We start from the raw sequence: 22,263 nt of genomic DNA, 5'->3' as shown, positions 1-22,263 counted from the left end.
TGTTCTTGTCTTTATTTTGTTCAATGCCAATTTTATTGCCTTCAGTTTTATTCTGAAGTTATCTAATTGCCACCGTCTACACAGTAACACACAGAAGTCTTCATTTTCATTGTTATGGTAGTTAGCATTTATATAGAATTAGTGTAGAAAAGTAGAAAGTTTGGGCTATTTCATGCACGGCTGTATAAAATTATTGTTTTCACTTGTATCAGAAGAAATAAAGATGTGCTTTTTGTGGTTTGAAGTATTGGAACCTTGAAGTCCTTTGAACCAAGTTAAAAAAAAAAAAACAAAGCAAGACATGGCTTGGTTAGATTTTTCTCTATTGCATGTATACCGTTTTCCCACTTGGTGGCACTTTCTGTTCATTTCTTAGTAACATGTCTTTCTCTCTCAGCATAGTTACACAATTCTCTCCTCGTACATTGATTTTTCTTATTAAAATTAATTTACTGAAGTAATACATAAATACATCATTTAAAAAATAATAGTGTATGGTAAAGGGTTTCTTTTTTTTTTTAACAGAAAATAATTTTGTCCCTGAAAATTTTTCTGTGCCCAGGGAAAAATTAATAAATGGTTTTGCCCTTGAAAGGCCAATTTGTTTAAGATGCTTAACATCGTGGTGGTCAGCTGTTTTTCATTTGGCGTGATGTGTTCTAGAAGCCTTTGTAGAGAAACAGGGTGGCAGGTGAGGGCCATTACATGGAGGCGATAGAGAAGAATCAAGGATGATTCATAGGTTTGGGGCCTGAGTGGTTGGTACCATAATGCTGGGACCATTCACTGAGATGAGAAGACTTGTGGAAGGGCGGGTTGGTAGGGGTGGAGAATTAGAATCAGAAGCCTCTTTTTGGACATAGTAAGTGTGTGATACCTGTTGTGAAATCTACATGATTAGATATATATCAAGTAAACAGCTGGATATACAAATCGAGCTTAGGACAATGGTCAAACCTGCCAAACCAGCAAAGAACAAGGTAAGTAGCTAGCAAGGTAGGAGGAAAGGGAAGAAAGAGGAGTATTTCAGCCAGGGAAGCCTCATTGTATTGATTGTTGCCAAGAGGTTGAGGAAGATGATGACAGAAAAATGTCCGTGTGATTTGGCAATATGAAATTCATTGAATCTACATAGAATCTGTTCTTGAAAGAAATGAGGAGAGATCAGAAAAGTTTAAACATTCTAGCAAAGGAGAGTGATCCACATAGCCCCTAGTAGACATGCACTGTCAATATTGGACATAGTTCCATTAATCCTTTTTTTTTTTTTGAGACAGGGTCTTGCTCTGTCACCCAGGCTGGAGTGCAGTGGCATGATCTCAGCTCACTGCATCCTCCACCTCCCAGGTTCAAGCAATTCTTGTGCCTCTGCCACCTGGGTAGCTGGGATTACAGGTCCCATGACCACACCCGGCTAATTTTTGTTGTTTTTTTTTATAGGGGTGGGATTTCTCCATGTTAGCCAGGCTGGTCTCAAACTCCTGGCCTCATGTGATCTGCCTGCCTCAGCCTTCCAAAGTGCTGGGATTACAGGTGTAAGCCACCTCACCCGGTCCCTTTTTAATCCTTTCTGTGTAGTTGTGTTCATAATCATACTCCATTTTACTTGCTTTTTTCCATCAATATTATAAGCAATTTTTCATGTTATTAAAACAATCCTTATAATCACCATTAAAAGATTTTTTCTGATTATAAGAATATACAATTGCTATAGAAAATTTGGAAATCTGGAGAAATATTAATATGAGGTAGAAACAATTCTTTGGCCCAGAAGCAATACTGTTAATATTTTATTCACTGATTCAACAACTATTTGAGGGTCTGCTTTTGGGTAGAGAAAGAATGTTTTGGGGGTGTTTGTTTTAGAGGTGGGGTCTTGCTATGTTGCCGAGGATGGAGTGCAGGAGCTATTCACAGGTGCAGTCATAGCACACTACAGCCTTGAACTCCTGGGCTCAAGCCTCCCCCCTGCCTCAGCCTCCCATGTAGCTGGGACTCCACAGAGGAATGTTTTTTAAAGACCACAGTGTGAAAAACTGATTGTAGTTTATTGGTCACACCTTCTTTAGAAGAAAGCTTATTATTATAAATAACAGATACCTACACATTTCTCATATAATGTATACAACATTTTCTGACTTGCTTCTCCCTCCCCTCACTTAATATGTCACAGACATTTTTCCTGTCTCACTAAATACTGTGTCAATTCGAGTGTTTTAGTTTCTGTGGGGCTTTTGTATTTAGAAAGGATTGTTGGGCAATTTGGATTTAAAATTAATATACTATTTATTATAGTTGCAAATTAAAAAACCTAATTGTTTTTCATTCTTGAGGTTCAATTTATAAATAGGATAAAAAGATTAGTAAATTGAATTACTTTTTGCATAAAAATAAGGAACAATCATTTTCTCTTGTTCTTTGATGAATGTTTGATAAACTCTAATGGAAAGGATTACATTGTCCTAAACAGTAATACCCATTTGCAAATTTAATTAATACATCTCTTTAAGCAGTTTAGTCACATTTATAAATTGAACATATTTGATATTTGATTTTTTTCAATTCTTCAAATCCCCGGTGCATAGGCAGATTAACCTATCAAGCAAAATGTTCCTAAGCACTTAAATGACTCTTGTTTACTCAAGCCCAAAACTTCAGTGTCATCCCCCAGTCTAATTCTCTAATGTCCAGTCTGTTAGCAAGTTCATCCTGCTTTCATTTCTCCATATATCCCACATCTCATCACTGCCTCTATGACTGTTACCCTAGTCCAAGGCACAATTATCTCTTGCCTGGATATCTACAGTCACCTCCCAACTGGTTTGATAACATTCTTGCAGTGCACTAGCGTTCCCAACATGCTAAGTGATGAGAGTGCATATTTTTAAATGTAAATCAGATCACATCAAGTCTCTTCTCAGAATGACCTAGTGGCTTCCCATCACAGTGAGAGTAAAAACCCCAACTCCTTCCATGGTCTGCGAGGCGTTATGTGATCACAGTCTGCATGCACTGTCCTAGTCACAGCCCTGTTGACTCTGACTTGGCCACATTGGCCTTCTTGCTTTTCCTTGAACAGTGAGCATACTCCCAACTCAGTCTCTGCACTAGCTGTTTCCCCAGATTTGGCATGGCTCACACACCTTCACTTTATTCAAGTGCCCATCTGGTGGCTCTTCAGGTGATCTAGTCTATAAGAGTCCTGTTCCCTCTCATACTCCATACTCTTCCCCTGCTCTGGTTTTTTCCTTGTGGCACTTACCTACCTCTGCTTAACATTTTTTTTTATATTATTTAATTTATTGTATGTTTCCTCAAATACCATGTTGGAACAGTGCCTACCACATAGTATTTCTGCAATAGATTTTTGTTGAATGAATGGATGTACATATACATTTTACTTGAAACAAACATTATTTTTTGGGTATGATAATCAGTTTTCTTCACTTTAGCTGATCCAAAAATGGCATCTTCTGCTACTCCTTTATAGCTTTTTAATGAATTTGAAACTAGATTTACCTCTGAATTACATTGCAATTTCAACCTGTCCTTTTTAGTACTTTGACCCACTGAATCATTTGTTACAGTTTTGTGGGGTTTTTGGGGCGGGGGCGGAGGGGTGTTTTTTTTTTTGAGACAAGGTCTTGCTCTGTCACCCAGGTCAAGTGTAGTGCCGTGATCATAACTCACTGCAACTCAAAATCCTGGGCTCAAGCTATCCTTCTGCCTCAGCTTCCTGAGTAGCTGGGAGTATAGGTGCATGCCACCACACCCAGCTAATGTTTCTGTTTTTGAGAGAGAAGGTGTCAAACTCCTTGCCTCAGGTGATCCTCCAAACTTGGCCTCCCAAAGCACTGGGATTATATGTGACAGCCACTGTGCCTAGCCTGTTATAGTCTTCTAAAATATTGTTTCTCTAAATAAATTGCTAGCTGTCAATGGCAGATAATATTTTCTTCAAAGTAAGTCCTTCCTAATGTTTATTTTCTGCTCCAGAAAAATCAGAATATTAGGAGACTGTGTTCTAAGAAACTACAAACTGCATTAATTAGGTAGTTTCTCTTATGTTACAGAATGTTACTTTTCTTTATACCCTTTCTCTGTTAAAATGTGTTCATTATAAGCAGAAGACAAGATTGTTTCGATTTTTAAAACTCAGCTTTTATTTAACACATTTCACTGAGTATTCATTGCTTCATTTAATATTGATTCTAACATTTTACAAAGATGCCTTGTTGGAAAATTCCATATGTGGGATGTGGAAATAAGCTATGTATTACTCTTGGTGAATGAGGAACTGCTCAGCATGTTCATTATAGAAAATTCAAAAAATAACAAAAGAAATAAGAATAGCCTGTTATCCCACCACTTGTAGAAACCACTGCTATTAACATTTTGATATACATTTGACCTTCAGTATCTGTGGGTTCTGCATCCATGGATTAAACCAACATTAGATGGAAATTATATCAGAAAAAAGTTCACAAAGTTCCAAAAAGCAAAACTTGGATTTGCTGAGTGCCGAGTATTATGTTGAATCCACATGAATGAAGTGATATGCAGACATCATATTAGGCATTATAAGTAACCTGGAGATGATTTAAAGTATACAGGAGGTTGTGCATAAATTATATGCAAATGCTACATTTGCATATCCACAAATGATCGTTTGTGGATTTTGGCATCCACAGGGTGTCCTGGAATCAATCCCCCATAGATACTAGGGACAACTGTTTATTATTCTTATCTCCTCGATTTCTATGCATATATATTCTTTTGTTTTTGTTATTAATGTAATTGAGCTTTTTGAAGAAGTAGCCTGGGTTTGCAAGTTATTTTAACTTTTGGCAGCCTGGTTTTCTCACTTACTATATTTGGATAATAATATTTATCACTAGAGTTGTTATAAGGATCAAATAGGTTAATATTTGTAAAGTGTATAGATTAGTGCCCATGACTTATAAATGCTATCTATAAGTATTAAATAAATTAGGCGAATAACCTGCTTTTAAAACATATATGGTGAACATTTTCTCAAGTCATAAAATATTCTCTGTCTCTCTCTCTCTTCTCTTTTTTTTAGAAATGGGATCCCCCGCTGTCCAGGCACGATCATGGCTTTCTGCAGCCTTGAACTCCTGGGCTCATGTGATCCCTGCCTCAGCCTCCCAAGTAGCTAGGACTACAGGTGCCTGCCACCATGCCTGGCTAATTTTTGCATTTTTTCGTAGACATGGGGTCTCATGTTGCCCAGGCTGGTCTCGAACTCATGGCCTCAAGCGATCCTCCCACCTTGGCCTCCAGAAGTGCTAGGATTACAGGTGTGAGGCACCATACCTGGCCAAAATATTCTCTATAGCATAAATGTTAATAACGCCTTAGTCTTCCATCATATGGATATGCCATGAGCTATTCCCTTTATTTTTGGTTTTGTTCTTTCCATTCTTTCACTGTTATAAATAAAGCTCTGATAAATATCCTTGTACATGAGTATTCATATCCTCATTTCCTTAAATGGAAATGGATCCACCAGGAGTATACATGTTTTATAAGTTTTTGATACCTGCTGCCAAATTGCCCTCTAGAAGGGCTATACCAATTTATATTCTCAGGATAAATATATTGAATAGTATATGAGTATTGATTTCTCTTTAAGTTCACTGATTCTGGGTTTTATTTTTTAAAATCTTCGCTAATTTAGCAAGTAAAAAATTATAACTTAATGTGCATTGCCTTGATTAAACTTCATTGTTTGCCACTGTAATTTTTTCTTTGTTGACATCTCTTGATGTTTTTTATCCAGTTTTCTATTGGATATTTGACTTTTTCTGATTTGTAATGATAGATGAACCTTTTTTCTGTATATTACAAATATTTTCCCCTGTTTCTTTTAGTCTTTAATCCTGTTTATAGTGTTTTAGGACATACACTTTTCAATTTTAAAAACAATTTTAATTTTTTGGGTACATAGTAGGTGTATATATTATGGGGTGAGATGTTTTGATACAGGCATGCAATGTGTGATCATCACATCATGGAAAATAGGGTACCCATCCCTTCAAGCATTTGTCCTTTGTGTTACAAACAATCCAATTATACTCTTTTAGTTTTAAAATGTACAATTAAGTTATTATAGACTATAGTCACTGTGTTGTGCTGTCAAATACTAGGTCTTATTCATTCTTTCTGACTATTTTTTTTTATACCCATTAACCATCCCCACCTCCCCCTAATCCCCAAACCAACCCCACTACCCTTCCCAGCCTCTGGTAATCATTCTTCTACTCTCTATCTCCATGAGTTCAATTGTTTTGAGTTTTAGGTATCACAAATAAATGAGAACATGCAATGTTTGTCTTTCTGTACCTGGCTTATTTCACTTAACATAATGATCTCCAGTTCCATCCATGTTGTTACTAATGACAGGATGTTGTTCTTTTTTATGGCTGAATAGTACCCCATTGTATTTAAGTATCACATTTTCTTTACTCATTCATCTGTTGACAGACACTTAGGTTGCTTCCAAATTTTGGCTGTTGTGAACAATGCTGCAACAAACATGGAAGTGCAAAAGTCTTTTCGATATACTGATTTCCTTTCATTTAGGTTATACCCAGCAGCATCATTGCTGGATCATATGGTAGCTCAATTTTTAGTTTTTTGAGGAACTTCCTAACTGTTCTCTATAATGGTTGTACTAACTTACATTCCCACCAACAGTGTTTGAGGGTTCCCTTTTCTCCATATCCTCCCAGCATTTATTATTGCCTGTCTTTTGTATAAAAGCCATTTTAACTGGGATGAGATAATATCTCATTGTAGGTTTTTTTTACGCTCCTTGTGGACCAGAGCTACGCCATAGGCAGTGTGCCCAAAGTAGCCTCATTGTAAGTTTGATTTGCATTTATCTGATGATCAGTTATGTTGAACACTTTTTCATATGTCTATTTGCCATTTGTTTGTCTTCTTTTGAGAAATGTCTATTCAAATCTTTTTCCCATTTTTTAATCAGATTATTAGATTTTTTTCCTGTAGAGTTGTCTGAGCTCCTTACATAATCTGATTATTAATCCCTTGTTACATGGGTAATTTGCAAATATTTTCTCTTATTCTGTGGGTTGTCTCTTCACTTCGATGATTGTTTGCTTTGCTGTGCAGAAGCTTTTTACTTGATGTGATCTCATTTGCCCATTTTTTCTTTGGTTGTCTGTGCTTGTAGGTTATTACTCAAGAAATTTTTACCCAGACCAATTTCCTGGAGAGTTTTCCCAATGTTTTCTTGTAGTAGTTTCATAGTTTAAGGTCTTAGATTTAAGTCTTTAATCCATTTTGATTTGATTTTTGTACAATACAGTGAAAAATAGGAATCTAATTTTGTTCTTCTGCATGTGGATATCCAGTTTTCCCAGAAGAGACTGCCTTTTCCCCAGTGTATGTTTTTGGCACCTTTGGCAAAAATGCTGTTTTGGTTACCATAGCTCTGTAGTATAACTTTTTTAAGACTTTTTTTGTTTTGTTTTGTTTTGTTTTTTCAGATGGAGTCTCACTCTACTGTTCCAGGCTGGAGTGCAGTGGTGCGATCTCAGCTCACTGTAGTGTCCACCTGGGTTCAAGCGATTCTCCTGCCTCAGCTTCCCAAGTAGCTGGGATTACAAGCATGTACCACCACACTTGCTGATTTTTGTATTTTTTAGTAGAGATGGGGTTTCACTATGTTGGTGAGGCTGGTCTGAAACCCCTGACCTCAAGTGATCCACCCACCTCAGCCTCCCAAAGTGCTGGGATTACAGGCATGAGCTACCACACCCGGCCTCTCTGTAGCATAATTTGAAGTCGGTGTAATGTGACTTCTCCAGTTTTGTTCTTTTTGTTTAGGACAGCTTTGCCTATTCTGGGTCTTTTGTGGTTCCGTATATATTTTAGGATTGGGTTTTTTTTTTTTCTATTTTTGTGAAGAAAGTGATTGTTATTTTGATAGGGATTGCATTGAATCTGTAGATTGCTTTGGGTAGTATGGACATTTTAACAATATGGATTCTTCCAATCCATGAACTTGAAATATATTTCCATTTTTTGGTGTCCTCTTCAATTTCTTTCATCAATGTTGTATAATTTTTTCAATTTTTACATAGTAAGATCTATCAGCTTTTTTTCTTTTTATGGCTTTTTACCTTTGACAATAATTTTACAAGTGGTCCTTCATAGTCTATGAATATCAATATATTCTATGATTATAAATATTCATTTTGTATCTGAGCATTATTCTTATTTATTTTTATTTATTTATTTATTTAGAAACAGTCTTGCTCTATCATCCAGGCTGGAGTGCAGTGGCAGGACATGGCTCACTGCAGCCTCTATTTCCTGGGTTCAAGCAATCCTCCCACCTCAGCTTCCTGAGTAGCTGGGACTACAGGTGCCACATGCCTGGCTAAATTTTCAAAAATTATTTTGTCAAGATGGGGGTCTCACTATGCTGCCCAGGCTGGTCTCAAACTCTTGACCTCAAGTGATCCTCCTGCTTTGGCGTCCCATGGGATAGCAGGTGTGAGTCACTGTGCCTGGCCCTGAGCATTATTAATCTATCTGGAATCCTTGATGACTTGGGAAATCTAACTTTTTTCTTTTGTTTTGTTTGCTTATTTATCTTTTTTTACACTCCTCTCAACTTATACCTTATGGTGTTTTTTTTTTTCCCAACAAAATTATCCTAGCATAATTTGTTGAGAAATTTTTACTTAATGATTTGAAATGCCAGTTTCACCTTATATACATTTTAGTCTATTTGGGGGATTTTTTCTACTTTCTTATTGTACTTTTGTGTCAGTTGTTATAGCATTCTAATGTTTGAGACATTCATTTAATGTCTGATAATGCTAGTGCCAGCCTTTCTGATTGTTCTGAGTTTTCAAAATTTTCTTGGATAAACTTTTAACTGAAGCTTACAATCATATTGTCAAACTCTAAGAAGAACCCCATTGGGATTTTCATTCAGATTGCACTTAATTAAATAATAGTGTGCTAACAAGGTTTGAATTGCCATGTTATAATGAACCATGTTGGGTTTTTAAATTTGTTAAATGTATCAATCCCATCCTGGGGTCAGATGGATCTCAGGGGTTTTGTGGAAACCTTAAACCCAACCCAGTTTCATCTATTGATTGAAAGTTAAATTCTAATCAAAAGTTCTTGATTAAACCATTAGGAGGCTGTGTTCAAGCCTCAGGTCTGTAACATACATCATGTGGGACCTTGGGAAAGTCATTGTAATCCTGTTTCCTAGACTTTAGAATACTTTGATGAGTGTTAAATAAGTGAAATAAACTAAGTGAGATGGAGTAACAGTTTTAGTATGATGAATATTTTTACTTCAAAAAACATTCTGGAGTTTTTCCTTAGTCTTTCATATTTATGTTTTGAAAAATTGAAAAATCTTTGGCATTTCTAGGCTGGGTGCAGTGGCTCATCTGTAATCCCTGCATTTCGGAAGGCTGATGCAGGTAGATCCCTCAAGCCCAGGAGCTCGAGACCATCCTGGACAACATGGTCTCTACTAAAAATACAAAAATTCGCCAGGTGTGGTGGCGTGTGCCTGTAATCCCAGCTCTTTAGGAGGCTGAATTGCTTTAACCCAGGAGGCAGAGGTTGCAGTGAGCCAAGATTGTACCATTGTACCCCAGCCTGGGCTACAGAGCAAGACTCTGTCTTTAAAAAATAAAGAAACAAAAATAAAAAATCTTTGCCATTTCTAGTCTCAGTGATACTAAGTGAAAATATCTGAAACATGAACAATATGGTCAGAAGCCAGCCTGTAATCCCAGCACCTTGGGAAGTTGAGAGAGGAGGATTGCTTAAGACCAGGAGTTTGAGACCAGCCTGCCTGGGCAACATAAAGACCCCATCTCTACAAAAAAAAATTTTCATTTCTTTTTTTTTTTTTTTTTTGAGTCTCGCTCTGTCACCCAGGCTGGAGTGCAGTGGCGCGATCTTGGCTCACTGCAAGCTCTGCCTCCCAGGTTCACGCCATTCTCCTGCCTCCGCCTCCTGAGTAGCTGGGACTACAGTCACCCGCCACCACGCCCGGCTAATTTTTTTTGTATTTTTAGTAGAGACGGGGTTTCACCGTGTTAGCCAGGATGGTCTCGATCACCTGACCTCATGATCCGCCCGCCTCGGCCTCCCAAAGTGCTAGGATTACAGGCATGAGCCACCGCGCCTGGCCTACAGAAAATTTTAAAATTAGCCAAGTGTGGTGGTGTGTACCTGTAGTCCTAGCTACTTGGGAGGCCAAGGCAGGAGGATCACTTGAGCCCAGGTGTTTGAGGCTGCAATGAGCTGTGATGACACCACTGCAGTCTTTGATTGCCTAACTTGATCATGTATGTTATCCAGGAAGAAAGAGTCAAAGCAGTATTGTATATTTCAAAGTAGCTAGAAGAGAGGACTTGAATTGCTTCCAACACAGAAATAACAAATACTCAAAGTGATGGAGATACCTCAGAGACCTGACTTGATCAGCACACATTCTGTGCATGTAACAAAATATCAAATATACCCCCACAAATATGTAAAATGTTATGTATCAATTAAGGAAAAAACCTGTCTGCATTGTTGTTGTTGGCTGTTATTTGGTGATGTTTTATTTCTGGCAATTTTCTAAAAGAGAATCTTAAACTTTCTTATCTTCGTTATTAATACAAAACACTCTTTAGGAGTGTTTTCATTTGCAATGGTTTTTTAAAAATGTATTTTATATTGTATGTATGTTTTTATTCCTTAAATTTCCTTTTAGGCTATTTTAGTTTTTCTTCACAAATCAATCCCTCTGTTTTCCATTTTGAGTGGCTCACATCCTCAAACTGAGGAGCTATATAAGTGAAGCAGCATGTTTTTTTTTAAAGAAGGGGAAAATCTCCCTCTCCTGTTCTTAAACACACTTTTTCTTCTTATACAACTGAAAATAGGATTAACCATTTATGGGATTACTTCTGTTGGAGTTCTTTTGCAAGTTTAAGCTTCATTCCAAAAGTTAAAATAATTTTTTTTGGTAGAGGAGATTATGTAATTATGATTTAATATTTTTGTTTTCCAGTTATTTTGATATAACTTCAATATATTTGAGTACTGAGTTTTCCCAATGTAATATTTTTTCACTATAAATTGTCTTCTCTTTTGTATTTGTAATCTTTTTCCTTTCTCCTAGTCTCCTTATTTGCAGTCTCTCTGACTTTATCAAGTATATATAATTTTATATTTTGTCCTTTAATAACTGGGATATAAAATTGAAGTGAGTCTAATGCCAACTACAACACAGTTTTCTAAACAATGCAGTTAGTATGTTGGCTTATTTGCTTATTTATTTATTTTGAGACAGAGTCTCACTCTGTGGCACAGGCTGGAGTGTAGTGGCAAGATCTCAGCTCACTGCAACCTCCGCCTCCCCTGCTCAAGCGATTCTCATGCCTCAGCCTCCCAAGTAGCTGGGATTACAGGTGCGTGTCACTACTCCTTGGCTGATTTTTGTATTTTTAGTAGAGATGGGGTTTTGCCATGTTGGCCAGGCTGGTGTCCAACTTCTGGCCTCCAGTGATCCGCCCGCCTCAGCCTCCCAAAGTGCTGGGATTACAGGCGTGAGCCACTGTGCCTGGCCAAATTTTTAAAAATAACTTAAAAGTCAGTATCTCTGGCCAGGCACAGTGGCTCACGCCTTAATCTCAGCACTTTGGGAGGCCGAGGCGGGCAAATCACTGGAGGCCAGGAGTTCGAGACCAGCCTGGACAACATGGTGAAACCCCATCTCTACTAAAAATAAAAAAATTAGCCCGGCATGATGGCATGCGCCTGTAATCCCAGCTACTCGGGAGGCTGAGGCAGGAGAATCACTTGAGCCCAGGAGGCAGAGGTTGCAGTGAGCCAAGATATCACCACTGCACTCCAGCCTGTGCCACAGAGCAAGACTCTGTCTCAAAAAAAAAAAAAAAAAAAGACCCAAGAGTCTGTTTTGCAAGTAAAACTCTCTGGTGTGGCAATCTGAAAGATATGATTTTTTTTACCCCTTATTTAATAATAAAATAACAAGGGTTATATTTGCCTAGCAGACTATAAACATTTCCTTATTTCTCATAATTCTTTATAAACTGCCATAATGGGTATAGTTTATTATTTATTAATTCCCTGATTCTTGCATGTAGGCTTGCTAGGATAAATATTTTCAGATTTTGTGTATTGTGATAAAAATTATCTTTTCCTTTTTTGGAGCATTTTCCATTTCTCCATGAGCTCTTCACTTCCTCACTTAAGTAACTGAATAGGCATAAGCTTGGGACTATGGTTCCTTAAATATCATTTTAACCTTCAGGAGTCTTGACAGCAATTTTTTGAATAAAATTTTTCTTTAGTTAAGCTGACTCAGTGAGGTAAAAGTTAAATATTTCAGCTGTGCCGTAAGCTCACATAAAGCCCCTTGGTAAGTGACAGCCTTGACTTTAACAGCTAATCCCTCCTCTGAGTGGTTAGTGGAGCCTGGCTCACCACTATCATCTCATAAGGGCTTCAGCGCTCTTGTGCTCATATGAATGGTTACAGTTTATTGGTCCAGGTCACTTTCACTAATCCCCAGCTTCCTTTAGAGGATGTAAGACAGACACTGACCTAGCTTGTACAGCCTTCTGCATTCTTCATTGTATAAGCTGATCATGATACAATTATCTTTAGACATAAACATAGCAACTGTAATCATATTTTATCTCTATTCAGACTGGTTTTTAGTCAATTACCTAGCTATATCTATCAATTACTGCTAGCAAATATTCTTAGGTTTACATAGCAACCGAAATTTTTTCTCATTAGCTTTAGTTTTAGTTATTCCACTGAAACATCCTCCTCTTGTCCTTTTCTCTGCAGCTGGATAATCACTTTTCCCCCCACCCCCGGGCTGCAGTTCTGTGGCTGTCCTCTCATTTTCTTTTCCCCCAATAGGGTCGTCTCTGTCTTGTGAGCTCCAGGTCTTAGAGGCTGGGACAAATTCTGTCTTCCCTTCTTTCCCATGTAAACCCCTCAGCTTAGCTTCCTGCTTGATCGCACTCTGTCCCACAAACTTTGATTCCTCCTTTCCCTGTCATTAGCAGCAGCATCGCTGGTCTCTTCCCTTTCAACTCCAGGTATCCAGCTTTTAGGTCTGATTTCTGGAACATATCCTCTTAAATTGTTAAGCACTTATGACTGAAATATTTGTGAATTGGGGGTCGATTTAACTTTTTTCTTAAGACAGGGTCTCACTATGTTGCCCAGGCTGGTCCTGAGCTTCTGGCCTCAAGTGATCCTCCCACCTCGTCCTCCCAAAGTGCTGGGATTATAGACATGAGCCACTGTGCCTGGCCCTGATTTAATTTTTTAATATAACAAGTTGCATATTCTCTAGTGTTTACACTCACATGCTTGAATTTACAATGCATCAGAGGCTCTTCTCAGCAGGAGCCTCATGGGTTTTAAACTAAACCTTCATGAGCCAGAGTAACCTGAGCATACTGAAAATCCAGAATCGGCCTCTAGCACCTAATAGTAATACTGTATTTTTATTAGTTCTAAAATACATTTCCACGTCTAAAATTAGGATACATATTATAATCAGTAGTGGCCATAATTTATTTGGTAGCATCTTTTCTTTCTTAGAGGTAGATAAAATCATGGCATGTCTGAAAATGGATAGTGTCAGATTTGATAAGATACAGTAATGGGCCAGGCATGGTGGCTCATGCCTATAATCCCAGCACTTTGGGAGGCTGAAGCAGGAAGATCCCTTGAGCTCAGAAGTTTGAGATCAGCCTGGGCAGCATAGTGAGATCCTATCTCTACAAAAATGTTCTGAAAGTCAGCCAGGCATGGTGGTGGCATGCTCTTGTAGTGTTAGCTATGTAGGAGGCTGAGGTAGGAGTATCACATGAGCCCAGGAGTTCGAGGCTGCAATGAGCCATGATAGTGCTACTTCATTCCAGCCTGGGTGACAGAGTGAGACCCTGTCTCCAAAAGAAAGAAAGAAAGAAAACGAAGAAAAAAAAATACAGTAATGAGAACGGTAGCTAACATTTGTTGCGTATCTGCCACACACAAGAATTTTTCTATGTGCTTTATGTCTATTATCTCCTTTTATGTTTATACCATCCCTGAGGAGTAGGGATGTTCAGATGGAAAAAATCTAAGGCATAGAAGAATTCAGCTAGTAACTGATGGAGTTGAGGCTTGAACCCAAGCAACAAAATAGTTCCAGGGCTACGTTTTTAACCCTCCTTCCACTATGCTGTACTGCCTCTTCATAACTGTTTGGGTTTTTTCCCCTCTTTAAGGCATCGTTGGCTTCACAGTATGACTGATGATCCTCCAACAACAAAACCACTTACTGCTCGTAAATTCATTTGGACAAACCATAAATTCAACGTGACTGGCACCCCAGAACAATATGTACCTTATTCTACCACTAGAAAGAAGATTCAGGAGTGGATCCCACCTTCAACACCTTACAAGTAAAGACAATGAAGAACAGTTGAAACATGCAAAATATGGAGCTTTTCATGTAATTACTCTTTTACTGTTTACCATTCACTATAATTCACAATTAAAATTGTGTGACTAAACAATGTCTTTCGTGCCTTTTTGCCCTTCACTTTGTTGTTTTCCAGCTGCAAAATAGATGCTTCCAAACATGGTGATTGAAGTAGACTTGTATTGGGGTAGCTGCCTGGTTTACAGTTCCCTTTTCTGGAAACAGCCTCTGTGGTCCTGTTTGTGCTTTGGGACCCTACCTTACTACCATAGCTCATTATATGGGAAGACCTAAGCCAAGCCAGATTTTCTCATGGGAATTTTGAACTTGAATGGAGAGACACGAAGGCTGAAAGTCATCAAAACTGGGTGGCTTTTATTGAAGCTCTCTAAGGAGGTTATCAGAGATATCCTATTTCCTGAGTCTGGTTCTTTAATGGTTCATTTTAAACTGTAAACTATCCTAGACTCTATTCCAATATATTCTTAGTTCTTTAAGCTAACTAGGGTCACAGAATTTTTTTGTTGCTTACAAATAAAAAAGTCTTTAATATCCAGATTGGTACCAGAGGTAGGCAAAAGACCTTCAAGGAAATGATGCGGGATCTTTGGAACTGGTTGTTGTGTCTGGGTAGGGTGAAAGGCCCACATCTCTCTGCATTCCAGATGGAAAGCTCACAGCTCCAGTGATCAAGGAGCTTAGCAGGCTATTGCCTTTAGTCACCAGAATCCATGAGCCCCCTTAGGATAAGGCCCCTGGAGACTGGTTAGCAGCCACCATGGAACAATTTAATAGCAATGGAAAGAAATGCTAGGATTATGGAGTCAGGTGGTTGTTTCCAAGGGCATTGAATGACTTAAGAGAGAATAAACCTTGATTCTCAAATCTCAACTCAAGGCATCAAGTGTGTGAAAGGAAAATAAGTCTTGGGACCCCAAAATCACTAAGCCAAGGGAAAAGTCAAGCTGGGAACTATGTCAGGCAAACCTGACCCCCATTTTATCCCTAAATAAGATATTAATAGCTACAAAGATAAAAAGCTACATATCTCCTTCCTTGAAATTCCTTGTGGACAAAGGACAGACAGAACTCAAAGTCATCTCTGAGGCTCACTGGAGATAAATGCATACCGATTGCTTCCTCTGCCTTATTGTTTATTTAAAAATACGGATTCACTGAGCCGGACTAAAGTGTATTCAGTGGAAGGCTGCTCAAGAACTCAAAAGAATGCAACCTTTTGTCTCTTATCTACTTATGACCTGGAAGCCCCCACCTCAGGTTGTCCAGTCTTACCTGACGGAACCAGTGTACATGTTACACATACTGATTGGTGTCTCATGTCTCCCTAAAATGTCTAAAAGCAAGCTGTACCCTGACCACTTGGGCACATGTTGTCAGGACCTCCTGAGGCTGTGTCAGGCACAGCCTTAACCTCAGCAAAATAAACTTTCTGAATTGATTGAGACCTGTCTCAGATACCTTTCGGGTTATAAGTGAAACGCAGGGTAATTATATGAGTTAGCTTACCTCCTTGGTTTCCTATATGAAAATGAAGGGATAGAGTGGGACCCTGCCTATTGGTATAGGGACATCTAGAAGGAACTAGAACAATGGTCTTTGCCCTTGGCTGCATATTAGCTTTTTTATAATCTAGAAGCCCAGGCAATCAGACCAGCATCTCTGAAGGTAGGTTCCAGGCATCAGTAATTTTTAAAACCTCTCCCTGCACCCACCTTGTGGTTCCATTTACACCCAATGTTTTGAACAACTGTGCTAAAGAACCAACATGCAAAAACCAGTTATTTTGAAACTTCCTCATTCATAAGAAACTAGTCTACTACAGCCCTATGCCCTGAGTATCCCTTACTTAGCTGGATCAGGTTGAATTCAGTGCCTTCAAGAGACTATTCAGTGTGCTGTTTTGGCTTTTTGAGCCCTGGACTTTTGAGACAGCATATAACATACAGGTGTTTTGCACTTATTTATTTACCTGGTGACCTGAAAAGCTGGCAGAGCAAAAATAGTCCCTGTAGGTGGCCCAGTCTGCAGTCCAAGCAGCTCTGCTGCTCAGCCCTCTCAAAGTGTCTGGCTGATTGGGAGACTTATTGAAGTCAGAGACAAATTTCTCCAGGAGAATCACAATGGAAGCCCACAGGACTTTGGAGCAAGGTCATACCCCCTTCTGGAAGATTACTATTCTCCTTTTGAGAAACGGTTCTAATTTGCTGCTGGGGATGTTGGAGACTATGGGACACCAGGTGCTATTTAATCCATCTACTCATAAAGTTGACCATTTCCAGTAGCACTCCATCACCTAGCAGGTGGGACCAGACAGGCTGTGAAGACACATTTCCTTTGAACAGATTTCTCCCAACCCTGTGCCTTTAACTACTCTATTCCCACACCTCGCCCCTACCAATCTGTCCCTTTACCCTTGTGGAGCGTTATTGTCCGGTTAACTGAAAATGAAAAAAACCAAACCTGGCTTACAGATACCATGAACAATAGGCACTATCAGCTAGAAATGTACTGTGTATATTTGGGGTGGTCTTGAAGGTCAGTAGAGGGCAAATCTCAATTTGTAGGCAGAATTCCAAGCACTATCTTTTATCATGTACTTTGACTTGAGGGAAACATGATCTGAGGTGAGGATCTGTAACTGTAACCAGTCACTGGCTAGTCAGAGATGGAAAAAAGCAACATGGAAGATTAGTGTAAAAGTTTTGGGAAGAGCTTGGCAAATGAACCTTGAGGCTTGGAGCTGTAATCCAAAAAGATTTAGAACAAAGTAGCCAGATGATTACTGAGATCACCTTCTGGGAACAAATCTTTGTCTCAGTGCCTGCTTTTTGAAGATCCCAACAGAAAACACATATCTAAGCCCAGTAACGTCAATGCAGCAAGTTCATTTCACGGGACTTCTTCCATATTGGAGGGAGAGATGATTTGTTTTTTGTGGGAATAGGCACTTATTCTGAATTTGGGTCTGTTTTCGTTGCCTATCATGCCTTGGTCAACATCAGCATTCATGGGATTAGAATGCCTTCTACCTTGTCATATGTAGGACAGTGTCCGTGGCGGAGAAACTCACTTCACAGAAAAGAAAAGAGGCCTAGTGCAGTGGCTCACACCTGTAATCCCAGCAGTTTGGGGGGCCAAGGCAGGCGGATCACCTGAGGTCAGGAATTCGAGACCAGCCTGACCAATATGATGAAACCCCGCCTCTACTAAAAATAGAAAAATTAGTCAGGTGTGGTGGCATGCGCCTGTAATCCCAGCTACTTGGGAGGCTGAGACAGGAGAATCACTTGAATCTGGGAGGCGGAGGTTGCAGTGAGCCATTGTACTCCAGCCTGGGCAACAAGAGTGAAACTCCCGTCTCAAAAAAAAAAAAAAGACAGTGGAACTGCCTGTGGGAGTCCCTGCTTGTGTTTATGATGTGCCTTACTGACCTGCCTCTCAGATACCATCTCTCATTTCTCCCTCCATCACCCACTACATGTCAGCCACACAAGCCTCTGTCTAATCTTCAAAGACTGGATTCATTCTCGTCTTAGGTCTTTGCACTTGCTCTTCCTTCTGCCTAGAATATTAACATCTTTGTGTTGCTCCTTTTTTTGGTATCATTCATATCTTACTTTACAAGTATCACCTCCTCAACAGAATGTTCTGTGTCCATCTAATCTAAAGTAGCTTCCTCAGGAACTTCCTATTATTGTTTATTTGTATGAATTTCCTTGTTTTATTTTATTCATAGTACTTATTGTTACTTTTTGGGAAAAGGCCTGAACAAAATTATTCCAGTAAAGAATCTGTGTATTGAGCATTTACTAAACAGCCACTGTCCACCTACAAAAGCACTCTACATGTAGACATAATGAAGCAAAACTGTATTGATTAGATTTAGGGCAGGGCGCAGTGGCTCACGCCTCTAATCCCAGCACTTTGGAAGGCTGAGGCAGGCAGATCACCTGAGGTCAGGCATTTGAGACTAGCCTGGCCAACATGGCAAAAACCCGTCTCTACTAAAAATACAAAAATTAGCCATGCATGGCGGCACATGCCTGTAGTGCCAGCTACTCAGGAGGCTAAGGTAGGAGAATCGCCTGAATCTGGGAGGCAGAGGCTGCAGTGAGCTGAGATCACGCCGCCGCACTCTAGCCTGGGCCACAGAGAGACACTCTGTCTCAAAAAAAAATAATTTTTGTTGGAGGTGAGATAGTGACTGAAATTAAACAGCAGCAGCCCAGAACAGTAAATTCTGAAGTTTCAGAAAGTAAGAATTCTTGTGGGAAATAACATCTAAACATGCAAATAGTTATACATAGGAAATTTCTAAAGTTTCATTAAGCAATTTTTACAGGAAAAAAAGAACACTAATTACCGTGATGTCATGTTGTGTTTCCAAAAAATTGGTGATCATTTCAAGGGTTTGCAATCACTTGTGTGATCAGCTTGCAAAGACCCGTCGGTCTATATCCCTGCTTTCAAGTCATCCTTCTATGAATGGAGATGTCCTGTTCCTAACATTCTTCTCAAATACAAGTTCATTCATGCACTGGTGCCAAGTGCCCATAGTATGAAATGCACACATCATAAGAGCATAGTAATGGAGCCATATTTATCAGCTCTGGCTCTAGGAAGTTAATGTCTGTGTATATTTTTTGTTTTTTAGGCCGAGTCTCACTCTGTTGCCCAGGCTGGAGTGCAGAGGCACAATCTCGGCTCACTGCAACCTCCATCTCCTGGGTTCAAGCGATTATCCTGCCTCAGCCTCCTGAGTTGCTGGGATTACAGATACATGCCACCATGGCTGGCTAATTTTTGTATTTTTAGTAAAGACGGGGTTTCACCATGTTGGCCGGGCTGGTCTCCAACTCCTGACCTCAAGAGATCACCCGCCTCAGCCTCTCAAAGTTCGGGGATTACAGGCGTAAGCCACCGTGCCCGGCCAGAAACGCTGTTTTCCAGGCTGATGTCTGCAGTCTGAGAACCTGGTTCTACATGTGCCTGAAGTACATTCACTTACACTCTTCAATGACATGAACCAGTAAATTTCCCCAGCTATTTTCTTATAGCTTGACTTCAAATCTGTATTGACTGATGCTTCTTTCACTTGCAGCTGAATGTCCTCACTGATACAGCATCCTTATGGCTTTATTACTTCTCCTCTAGTAATAGAATTTGTTATTGCTGTGTACTATCTTCCTTTCTTTCTTCATTTTCCTTTCCTTTCCCTTTTCCCCTTTCCTTTCCTTTCTTTCTTTTTTCCCCCCTCCCCTTCCCTTCCCTCCCCTCCCCTCTCCTTTCCTTTCCTTTTTTTTTTTTTTTTTTCTTTTTTTTCCCAGACACAGGTTCTTACTCTGTTGCCCGGGCTGGAGTGCAGTGGTGCAATCATGACTCTCTGCAGCCTCGACCTCCAGGGCTCAAGTAGTCCTCCCACCTCAGCCTCCCAGGTAGCTTGAACTATAGGCATACACCACCATGCCCAGCTAGTTTTTTAATTTTTTGTAGAGACAAGGTCTTCCTATGTTGCCCAAGTTTGCTTGCTCCTCTCCTCTCCCCTCCCCTCCCCTCCCCTCCCCTTCCCTTCCCTCTCTTTCTTTTTTTTTTTGACAGAGTCTCACTCTGTTATCCAGGCTGGAGTGCAATGGCGTTATCCTGGCTCATTGCAACCTCTGTCTCCCGGGTTCAAGTGATTCTCCTGCCTCAGCCTCCTGAGTAGCTGGGATTACCAGTACTCGCCACCATGCCCTGCTAATTTTGTATTTTCAGTAGAAATGGGGTTTTTCCATGTTGGCCAGGTTGGCCTCGAACTCCTGACTTCAGGTGATCCACCTGCCTTGGCTTCCCAAAGTGCTAGGATTACAGGCGTGAGCCACCATGCCTGGCCAGCCACCTTTCTTATTAGATGTAGCCCTGATTATGAATCTTCTGATTCATAACTCTGGGCATATTATGAACCAGTAGTGTTTGCCAGGATTTATTACTATAAGCTAATAAATAGCTTTATTTAAAAACTTAAAGTTTGTGTTGAAATGGATACATGTATTCCATAAAACCTCTGCATGTACATTTGAGGATATATCCAGGCCTTTAAAATTTCTGTAAGTGATGGCTCTACCTGATTCCAGTTGCAGAGAAGTCAGATTTACAGATTTGCCTGCATGTAGCCTGGACTTGGAAGTTTGAGCCACAATAAAATTGCTAAAAAAAAAAAAAAAAAAAAAAATTGGCAGTCATTTTTATGTCACTAAATAAGGGTAAGCATCAGCCTCACAATTTTAGGTGATGTATGATACTCTTTTCAAAGTAATACAAAGGGGATGGAAAAATTACATGCAAGAAAACCTGGATCCTAATTCGAAATTTATTTGTTTATTTATATATTTTTTTGAGACGGAGTCTCGCTCTGTCACCCAGGCTGGAGTGCAGTGGCGCGATCTCGGCTCACTGCAAGCTCCGCCTCCCGGGTTCAAGCCATTCTCCTGCCTCAGCCTCCCAAGTAGCTGGGACTACAGGCGCCCACCACCATGCCCGGCTAATTTTTTGTATTTTTAGTAGAGATGGGGTTTCACCGTGTTAGCCAGGATGGTCTCGATCTCCTGACCTCGTGATCCAACTGCCTCGGCCTCCCAAAGTGCTGGGATTACAGGCGTGAGCCACTGTGCCCAGCCCCTAATTTGAAAATTTAAATATTAACTTACATGAAAAACTATTTTCTCAGTTTTGAGAAATGAGAAATCACCCTCCCAAAGTGCAGGGATTACAGGCGCCGAGTGCTCTCTCTTTGCAGGTAGGATGAATAAAATTGCAATGTTAAGAATTTCATCTAAGGCAACGCAAATCACTAGAACCATTAATTCCAACTTGAGCTTAGTGAAAAAATAAAAAAATTACTCATGGAAGAAGTAGTCAGCCATATAAAAAGGTTGTTGCATTTAGGGGCAGCTTGCCCTACAGGCTGACCTGAATTTCTCAGTTTGAGAATTGCGATAGCCATTAATATTTGTCACACAGCTGTGCTTGTCCCAGCTCCCTTACGGTCTCCACACACCCAGCCCGCACAACCCTAAATTAAAACCCTTAACTAATTTTCCACTGGTGAAAAACTAAGATTTTACTCTCACATTTTCTCTTGTGGTCACTTAAAGCAAAGTTTCTCCCCTACGTTTGACGGAGGAATGGCTGCCTTGCCCTCATTTCTTGTTTGTCTGTATTTGCTCATTTGAGTTTGATGTTGAGATTTCTTTTAGGATCCTAGAATTGGCACTTATCTCATCGTACACACCGCAAGTGTGTCTACTCTATTTTTGGAGTACACTTAAAAATCTAATAAGTTAACTTGTTTGTCCAACTGTATGGCACATTTATATAATTTATGATTCAATAATTATTTTCAACGAGATTGGGCATGTTTAGGGTGGCGTGGTTGTGGACTGAATAATTATTTTGGAACACTCAGTTGTTAGAGTGCTATTTGATTAACAAACATCCTGAACAGATGCGTTCTTCTCTCCAGCACCGTTGAGTCAGGGAAGTAGTATGACAGATTGGAAAGAGATCCGGCTCTAGAGTTGGACTGACCTAGGACCATCCCAGAGCTTAGCCACGTAGCGTTGGGCAACTGTCACCTCCTAAGAGGAACTCAGTTTCCTCATCTGTAACACGGGGATGATTAAATCTTCCTTAGACTTGTTAGGTAAAGCATCTGACATATGGTA

The 22,263-nt window shown here is 39.7% G+C and overlaps 1 protein-coding gene across 2 annotated transcripts in view; it reads left to right on the top strand.

Annotated features, from left to right (window-relative positions):
* The window catches only part of NDUFA12 (NADH:ubiquinone oxidoreductase subunit A12), a 37,664-nt gene extending 23,031 nt beyond the window's left edge, over window positions 1-14,633 (top strand). For both annotated transcript variants that reach the window (XM_003808262.4, XM_057299504.1), the window contains one exon: window positions 14,343-14,633. In XM_003808262.4, coding sequence (XP_003808310.1) covers window positions 14,343-14,523 — 181 coding nt within the window. In that variant the 3' untranslated portion in view covers window positions 14,524-14,633. The remainder of the gene's footprint in view (window positions 1-14,342) is intronic.
* The last annotated feature ends 7,630 nt before the right edge of the window (window positions 14,634-22,263 follow it).

The sequence above is a fragment of the Pan paniscus genome, chromosome 10 (assembly GCF_029289425.2).
Source record: "Pan paniscus chromosome 10, NHGRI_mPanPan1-v2.0_pri, whole genome shotgun sequence".
NCBI lineage: Eukaryota > Metazoa > Chordata > Mammalia > Primates > Hominidae > Pan > Pan paniscus.
Note: the sequence above shows the minus strand (reverse complement) of the source record. Positions and strands in the feature narration are given on the sequence as shown.